The sequence below is a fragment of the Lissotriton helveticus genome, chromosome 8 (genome assembly GCF_964261635.1).
Source record: "Lissotriton helveticus chromosome 8, aLisHel1.1, whole genome shotgun sequence".
NCBI lineage: Eukaryota > Metazoa > Chordata > Amphibia > Caudata > Salamandridae > Lissotriton > Lissotriton helveticus.
In genome coordinates this window covers 1,651,067,896-1,651,077,984 of record NC_136069.1, presented here as the reverse complement: position 1 = coordinate 1,651,077,984, position 10,089 = coordinate 1,651,067,896, and the positions used below count along the sequence as shown (strand labels likewise).

Genomic DNA, 10,089 nt, shown 5'->3' with positions numbered 1-10,089 from the left:
TTGTCCTGGGGGAAGATGTTTCCCTTTGTGTACCTTTGGAAGAATTTAGAAGTATGGAAGGCATGTATGTTTCTCAGCCAGGAATTTTGCTTTCTGTTCGATAATAAAGTTGTTCTTTTTGGCTACTTCTACCATATATGGATGTCTTTAGTAATACCCTGAGCTGTATCTGGCTGTGATCTCTTATAATTTATCATCCCATTTAATCATTTGAGACATTCATTCCTATACATGTCTCTTTGTAGTATTACAATTGCTCCGCCTTTATTAGCTGGTTTGATTACAAAAGTCCCCTTAGTGCCTAGTACTCTTTTTTCTCAGATTGTATTAGTACTCACGGTTGTGGTCCTTCAATCAATCTACGTCTTTTGTGACCGTCTGTTTAAAGGCTAATAAATCAGTGGGCATTAATGTGGGTGGACGATTAAAGGCCAGCATTTTTTTTCTGGGTTTTCTCCAGGAGTGTGCTTATTGATTGAAAAAAAAACCACACATTTTTATACACATTTTGCAGAAAAAGCAACCACTGACAACTCAACTGGTAGTTGGCACATGTCTGGTTGTGTAGTTGGCACTCAGTTGAGGCCTTTTTCAAGTACTTTAATAGTTGCATCCATCTGAGTGGTACTTACCTACTTGGGTTAGGCAAATGATGAAACATGCCACTCACTACAAACTGTGAGTAAGCTGTCTTCTGCTGTGTATGTTATATATCTCTGAAGAATTAGAGGACTAACTAATAGGTCAATCACTGGTAAGGAGCACCTCTAGGTTCAAAAGTGTGTAAATTGGGAGGGGCGTGCACAGGCATATCCCTCACTGTCCCTCACCTGATGTTTTGAAATGTCTGCACATTAGCACCACCAGGGTCTTAAAACATGCTTCTAGGAGCTCCAGAATGGTGGGTGCAGCCTGTGTCTACTCACATGGTGCGGAGTTCAGGGTCCTCCTAACGGATGGCACGGTGACCTACACATAGTCCTGGATTCACGTAACTCTGTGTGACCATCTGCAGGTTGATCTTCTGTAACTGTTTGAATCTCCATAGAACAATGCATTTCTTAAATGTGCCTTTTGCCATGTGCTGGGTGTCGGGTTGTTTAACCCTTTGCTATGTGATGTGAATTAAATTCCCCATTTCTGCTTTCTTATAGTGACTGAACAAGTCTTTGTTTCTCAATACCACTTGGTCAAAATAGGCTTAATTCATTCTTTATAATTTCTTTCATCTCAACTTTAGGGTCTGATTCAGAATTTGACAGGTGGGCAGTCCATCAGATATATGACAGCTATCCCATCTGCCTTACAGCAAGTACATTAGAATGAGGACTCACACTGAGGCAGACAGGCTATCCATTACACTTGTGATGGAGTACTAGACTGCCACACTCTAAATGGCTAATTTAATTCTATGCTATGACTTCCTCATCAAGGAGAAATTATTAAACACATAATTTTCATCTCAGTATCAATATGTGATCATAAAGGCAGAAACAGATAAACACAAATCTTTAATATGCTGAATAATATCAGTGCACTTAAATCCTTGATAAAGCTGCATTACTTTTTTTTGCTTACTGTAACTTTCATAAATTAACACCACATTAAATAAAGTCAATTTAGTCCCTAAACTGAAAATAAGTACATTTAAAACTACACATCCTGCACTTTTAAATGTTTGTCTTTAGACTTTTAAATGTCTTTCTGTAAGAGCTTTCTTGGAGGGTAAGTCCTTTTCGTAATGTAAGCATTAGCCACCCCTTTGTTTATCAATGTGCAAGTTATTCTTAGTTAATATCTCCCAGTTTCAACCTTTAATAAAATGAAATTACTTCATCCAATTCTACACATTGAAAGAGGATATAACAGGCACATTCATGGTAGTCATTTTATAATATCTTTAAAACATTTTCTTAAATGACAGTTTATTACAATTGCATGCACATATCTCAAAGAAGGCATTTGAAACCAAACTAGTCATTAAGCCCACTTGCACTAAATCCATTCAGTGTCTTGTTCAAACAATTGTCTCAGCGACTTAACTATGCTTCTTGATCTCAGCCTCAAGGTAATTGGCTATTTCTTAAACTAGTTGAAGGAGGATTTGTGCAATTATATGACAATGTTCTTTAAAACATATTGCTATTCTAGGAGTCTTTTAATTTGAACAAATAGTTAAATGGAGTCCATTTCAATGATAATGTACTGGTCTTTTAGTACATAATAAAAAGTGTTCAGACACTTGTGGGCACACCACATATTCCATAGCACAGTTGTGAAATGCTCGAATGTTACAACTTTGCATTTATATCATTTATACTGTCACATTAGAACATTTGAAATGCGGAACTGTGCCTTCGCGTGTTATTGTGTTAAGATTTACCCGTGTGCGTAGGATTGTTGTCCATCTATTATGAGAATATTTTTAGGTTCATTGCACTTCATATCCAACAATTAGTTGCATTTTTAATATGTCTATAAATGGATGGTCCATGTTTAGTAGAGATCAAGTCTTTTTTCACCAAGTGGCTTGAGTGCGTATGTAAGTATTTTGTTCTTGTGATATTTAATAAGTAGCTTTTTGGAACTCCCCCATGTGCATTTGTACCTTCACTAAGGCCTTTTGCAAGATCTCTCCTGTGTATTGTCACATCTGGAATAGCTCCATTGACACATTCTTTTTTTTCCCAACCTGTAATCGCCCATAACTATCCTGTTTTTTTGCACAATGCGGGTACAAGGTTTCCGTGAATTAGGATCTGGGTTTGAAGCTTTATGAAAAGACTAAGGTATTCTAACCTTGGCCACATGTCCATAGCTGTAACACAGGTGTCGTATCACATTCTTTGACTGAGACACCCGTCATTCGTCTCACAAGCCATTTCCATGATGAGGCAGACAACGACCCCATCACCATGGACTTGTCTACATAATTATGCAGTTAACAAACCAGAAGACAAAGTTCAAGCAGGACAGCATTAAAAAGACCTCCTGTTATGTCATCCTCAGCAACAGATACACACCTTTGTTTGGCTAAATTCTAAAAATGTATATATTGCATAAACTAATATACCCTCAGATGAAGAATGTGAAATTCATCCAAGCATAAGGGTAAAGACAAATTTACAGATGTATTTGGAATTTGTTCTTGCAAAGGGGTAGGGTAACAGCCACGTTTTGCTGATGTTTAGCCATTATAGGAAGCAGTCTGTACTTTCATTACCAAAAGAAAGCAGAAAAGGAGGCCATGCCCTTTAAAATTGAGAATTGCAAGTATCGTAAACTATTGACTACCTTTGTACATTGGGAAACACTTTGATCTTTCCTAAGATCTTCCTGAGTGCCTGCTGGATTTCCTTTGTTCTTATTGCATAGACTATTGGGTTTAGAGCTGGGGGCACAAGATGGTGCAGAATAGACAGTAGCACGTGGACATGGCGTGGGAGGGAATGACTGGACTGATTCGACACCAAGATGGAGACTATGGTGGAGTAGAAAAACAAAATCAGGATCAGGTGTGAGCTGCAAGTGCTGAATGCCTTGAGGGCAAATCTTGAGCAGTTCAGCTTCACGACAGCTCGGATGATCATATAGTATGAGAAGATAATGAACAGGATGTCCACGCCATACACAACGCTTGTCCCAGCCAGCATGTACATGCTGACAGCAGTATAGTCATCAGTGGATAGTGTCACCACTGCTCGGGTTTCACAGAAGCAGTGTGGAATGCTATTCCCTGAACAGTAGTTTCTAAATGCTGCTAGGAGTGGTAGTGGTAAGGCTAAGATCAGGCTCCTTCCCAGCATGAAAGCTGCTCCTTTAAGTACCAACCCCGTGGTGATGATGCTATGATATCTTAAGGGGTGGCAGATGGAGATGTACCGGTCAAGGGCCAGGATGAGGAAGAGTGCGGACTCCATGCTCACACAGGAGTAGATGAAGTACATCTGAGCAAAACAGGTGGTGGCATAAACTGCAATCTTATCAAACCAGAGGACAGCCAAAGTCTTAGGTGTGCTTACAACACACAGGATCATGTCCAGCGCAGCGAGCATGCTGAGCAAGTAGTACATGGGATTTTGCAGTACTGGCACCGCAAACACTGTAGTCATGAGTAGGCTGTTGGCCACCAAGGATGACAGCATAAGGACAACAAAGGTAATAGAAAGCACATAGCGACCGCTGCTGAACTCTGGGAAACAGAGCAAATAAAACTCTGATATGCTGCACACGGTGCTGTTTGAGGTCTCCATGATGGGCAGAAACTCGTATTATCTGCTTGTTTTAAAATCTGTAAAAGAAACAAAAAGTAAGAGTTAGGTTACAAAAGCTACCGAAACACCACATTGAAAACCATGCGCTGCAGAAGTGTCTCTCTGAATTAGGCCCAGAAAAGAAGGGGCATACCTTTTTGCCAATATCAGGGAAGTCCTCACTGATTTGACATTTGAATAGAGTATATGTCTTTCGATTGCTAACTATAACTTTATATGAATAATGTTTTAGTTGAAAGGTAAACTTTTACTGGTGGTTGTGTAGATACATGTGGTAGATGTGTGGTAGGTGTGGTGGTGAATGATAATGCATTTGCATGATGTTGCAGGTTGCCTAATGCTCTGCATGGCCTTCAGGTCTGTGTAGTGGAAGTTGATTGAAAAGCTTAGCCGAAGGCCTTTACCTGGGCAAATCCAACTTGCTTCTAACTTATGCTGCCCATAATCTTTGGTTTTGTCTAATTAAGGGCTTCCCAAGAAAACTATCCTCCTTCGCAGCAAATCACAAGGTGAACATATAGTTTTTTGCTAAACTAGAGTTTGGTATCTCATCTTCCGTCAAAATCCGTCATAGGTATTAGTTACTCAAAGCTTTTTAACCCCTTTACATTTACCCCTCCCTCATCAGATCCGGATGAAACCTCAGATCCTTGACCAGGACTTAACTTTACAGACAAACTGATGCCATAAATTAAATTTCTGGATACATTCTATGTAAATATTTCAAAGGATGCCAAAGCTGTTAACAAACAAACAGTTGTTGACACCCGGAGTGACAGATCTGCATGAACTCAAAGTATCAAAAGTAAGTTAAACAAATGTCTGACACATTTCATGTAGATGTATGGCGAAGATCCCCTTTAACTATGTTATGTTATGTTAATAACACTTCTATAGCGCACAGCTGCCCCAGCCAAGGGGCGTCCCGGCGCTTCAGACAGAGTACCCTTACACAACACAGCAGAGCAAAGACAGCCGCACACAGAACATAGAACTAAGATGGATGAGGGAACAGGTACGTTTTTATCGCCCTCCTAAACTTCAAGAGCTCATCAAGTTCACGAATGTGGGACGGGAGAGAGTTCCACAATTTAGCAGCCAGAACTCGAAAATATCGACCTCCTGCCCTGCACAACCTGAATCGAGGGACCATGACCAAGTTTTGACCCGAGGATCTTAGAGAGCGCGTAGGCACATAAGGCACCAAAAGGTTGACGAGGATCTGAGGAGAGGCCAGCTTAAGGATCTTAAAAGCTAGGCACAAGGTCTTGAAATGGATCCTCTGTCCCATAGGCAGCCAGTGCAGAGAACGGATGGTATTTTCCGCAGAGCAGAACCTCGGTAAGCCTACCAATGCTCTGGCTGCGGCGTTCTGAACACGTTGCAGCCGGGCGATTTCGGCCTGGTTGGCCCCCAACAGGAGCTAACTGGCGTAATCGAGCCGAGATAATATGGATGCCTGTATAACCAGCTGCCTAGTGGAGGCATCAAAGAACCTCAGAATAGGTCTCAGTCCTCGTAGGATGCCAAAACAGGTGGCCGCCACTTTCTTGGTATGGGCACAGAAACTGAGGGCAGGATCTAACCAAACCCCCAAGTTTTTAACCTCTGGTACTGTAATAGGAGTCGGGCCCAGTTCAGGGGGCCACCATGTATCACCCCAGAGATCAGTCCTCTTGCCCACAATCATGACCTCAGTTTTTTTAGCATTCAGCTGGAGGCAGTTGGCACTCATCCAGCTAGCTGCTGCCAGGAGTCCGTCCCGGAATCTGGGGGCGTCGAGGTCGGTGTTCCCACTTAGGACGACAGACGTCAGCATAGGAGACCATAGTCATGCCCCACTGCTTGACGACAGCCGCCAGCGGTCTCACATAAAGATTGAATAGTGTGGGACTCAACGATGAACCTTGAGGCACACCCAGCTCCAGAGGATAAGACTTGGACTCACAAGGCGGGGTGACAACTTTGAAGGTCCGATCGGCAAGGAAAGAACTATACCAGTTGAGTGCAGTGCCCGAGACACCCACCTCTACAAAACGTTGGAGTAGAATCCTGTGCGAAACCGTATCAAACGCGACACTGAGGTTGAGTAGTACTAGTGCCGCAGTTTGACCAGAGTCCAGCACAGATCGAAGATGTTCAGTTATTGAGAGCAAGGCTGTCTCAGTGCTGTGACCAGCACGGAAGCCATTCTGGGAAGGGTCAAGAGTCCCTGACCTCGCAAAATGCTCAGACAATACCCCATTTACATAGGCATCAGCAATTTTAGCAGCCCAAGGGAGGAGAGAAATCGGGCGATAACTCTCAAGTTTAAGGGGATCCATAGAGGCCTTTTTCAATGTGGGTGTTACAACAGCCTGTTTCCACTTGATAGGAACAACACCCAAGGCAAGCAAAAGATTAATAAGATGGCATACTGGAGGAAGAACGATAGCAGCAGAGTTTGTGAACTGAGCTGGTCTCAAAGGATCCGCTGGTGAGCCAGATTTTATCTTGGAGGCCAGTGTAAGAAAAGTCTCCATCGACAAACTAGGCCTCCACTTGACAGAATAGAGGGGGGAAGTGCTCATTTGCTAGCAATTTTGCCATCTTGTCAGGGACTTTGCCACCACCTGTTGGGGGCGGAGGGTGTGGTACTCCTACACACTCAATAAACCCACTCTGGTTAGGTCAAAACATAATTCTGAGGGAATCTCTGCTCAGCCTGTGGTGGCTTTGCCACAATCAGCAGGCAATCGACAGAGAAGTGCATGTTAATCAGTAACAAATGTTTGGGTCTAGCTTTCTGAATTCAATGTTTTCAGTGGCATCATCAACAAGCATATCTCCCAAGGGCAAATGAAAGAATGCATATAGTTCACCTGAGTGGGCCTGGGTAGTACATGCCTCATTAGGAAGCAATTCAAATTGGCGAAAAACACACAATGTAGCGGTTGTGCAAATACAGTACTTACGATATTGGAATTTATGGTACATGACAGAATTAAAATGAAATCTTTTTAACATTTAGATGGAATTATACATGCTGTCATGTTTATTCTAATAGAGGTCATGTGATGGGTATCACAGACTCATTCCACCTACATTTGAAGATGGCTGGTATGAGGCTCACCTTTCAATTTTACTGGAAAGGGAATGCTATTGAGTTAAAACATACAGAAGTCTTGTCTCTTTTTTTCCTGGGAGAAGGTTATATCTGACATATAAAGCAACAGATTCTTAACCTGACCAAGTTCCCAAAGGATGAGCTGAATGTAGTTTAGAGGCTTCGTGATTCACCCCAGATGCCTGATTTACCTCTGCCCGTGCGTAGGAGGAGTAGGTTTAAGAGTGTTCAAGAGTGGCCAAGAGGTAAAGAAGCAGAGAATTTTCTGTAAGGGAACTGATGAGGTGCTCTTTGAAGAGCTAAACTAAGAACTCTTTTCTGAACTACAGGTAGGATGTGGCAAGACTGATATTTGAAGTGTATTACTTCAGATCCTGGGTGGGTATCTGAAAAAGCTTTGTCCCTACTTTTTAGGTCAAGCCTAGCAGCAGCCCACATGCCCTGCTCGCTCTGTGAGACTGCTGTAGTAGAGTATGGGAGACAAGCCGCGCCCAGTCTTCTCCTATATTTTTCATTGGCCTGTGTCATTGTTTTATGAATTATGTTTTACAAATGCTGCCTTCGGATTCGTTAATAGGCTTGTTAGTCCCACCTTTGTATGGCCTTTTCTTCATTTGTAACCTCCCATGGCTACTGGCCTTTTTACTTCGGTGGTTACACGGGACCTGTTATTTAGTCAATAAGCACTATTTACTTTATTGAGTTTCTCTTATTGCAAGTCGGACATGCGTTGCTTCAGCTGAAACCACTTGTGTTTTTTTAAGCAGCATGCCCGCCCCCTAACACGGGTGCCTGCTTTCAATAACTTTTACCCGGCATTGTCTTGTGTCTGTTTCAACCCCTTCCCCCCCAGTAAAATGGATTTAGAAATGATTAGCAAATTAAGTCATGTGAATTCCAGGTAATCATGTGCTAATGGGCTGAAGATGACAACAGCACATCTGTGTTACATGCCATCTGCACTAAGCCACCTGACGGATTGTTTTCAAAAGCCTGTTTTCTTAATAACAACACCACCACCACCACCAATACCACCACCACCACCAATACCTACACCACCATCAATACCACCACCTACACCACCATCAATATCACTACCAATACCACCACCACCAATACCACCACCACCACAACCACCACCACCACAACCACCACCAATACCAACACCATCACAAATGCCACCAATACCACCACCACCAATACCACTACAACCAATCACACCACCACCACCAACAATACTACCACCAATACCACCACCACCAATCCAATACAACCACCACCAATACCTTCACCACCAATAAAACCTATACCACCAAAACCAACACCATCAATACCAATACCACCACCAACACAACCACCACCAATATTCCCACCAATGCTCCACGTCAATACCACCACAACCAATACCACCACCAATACCACCACCACTGCCAATACCACTACTAACAACACCACTGCCACAAATACCACCACCACCAATACCACAACCACTAATACCATCACCACTAATACCACCACCAATATCACCACCACCAATACCACCACCAACAATATCAATACAAATAACACCACCAATACCAATACCACCACCACCAATATCACAGCCACCACCAATTCCACCACCAATACCAATACCACCACCACCAATTCCAATACCAATACCGCCACCACCGCCAATACCACTACCACCAATACCACCACCAATATCACCTACAACACCACCACCGCCACCACCAATACCAATACCACCACCAACAATACCACCACCACCAAAAGCACCACCACCAATAGCACCACCACCAATACCACCAATAGCAATACCAGTACCACCACCACCACCACCAATGCCACCACCACCAATACCACCACTAATACCAATACCACCACCACAGCGCCTCATCGCATAATAGTAATAGCAAGGGCACTGTACGAGGTCCGAGCTGCAGCCGAGACCATCCCACCCTCCCTCCATGCCTGCCATAAAGCACAGCCCGCACCAGGAGGTGAAGCCAGGGCCCTACTACAGCTGGAGTGTTTTTTATTAGGCAAAGATAGCAATGACATTACACAATGCCACACTGCACACTCAAATCACGGAGAGGGCAGGATATAGCACACTCCACCCGCTCTTCGTCCTGTGCTGCAACAGTGTAATCAAAGAGCGAAAGGTGTTGGAGCTCTATGTTCATGTGTATAGCTCGTATCATATGTAACTCTGACTTCACACTGTCTGTGGTGTAATTTATAGCACTTATACATCTTCTTCACTGCACTATTTATCACTACTTTGAAGACGTTGCAGGCCGGTCTCTTCCTCTGATATTTACAATCTAACAAGCGGTAAAGAAGTCCCTTTATTGCAATGCAATAGGTCTCGCATTTGACAAAGTTTAAGCTATTAGTATTGTAAATGACAATGCCTTTTATTTATGTTTTAAAACCCAAAACATAAATAAAAGGCATTGTCATTTACAATGCCAGTAGCTCAAACTGAATGCGAGACCTATTGCATTTCAAATGCTTGTTTCTTTCGGACACTTCTTGCATTCACACCTATCAATATTAGAACTCCTTGGTTTGTGACAACCTCCTCAGGCATTAAAATGGTCATTTAATTGGGTGGACACTGTCTTTTGACTGGCTTGTATGTTTTACAGCAAACATAATGTAGATTTGGGTATAGTTCTGTTGTATTCTTTCAACCTGCCT

At 42.8% G+C, this 10,089-nt stretch overlaps 1 protein-coding gene across 1 annotated transcript; it reads right to left on the bottom strand.

Annotated features, from left to right (window-relative positions):
• Window positions 1-3,290: 3,290 nt before the first annotated feature.
• On the bottom strand, window positions 3,291-4,253 carry LOC144774076 (olfactory receptor 56A4-like). The gene has a single exon (XM_078659103.1). The coding sequence runs from the start codon at window positions 4,251-4,253 to the stop codon at window positions 3,291-3,293; it is 963 nt and encodes a 320-aa protein (XP_078515229.1).
• Window positions 4,254-10,089: the final 5,836 nt, after the last annotated feature.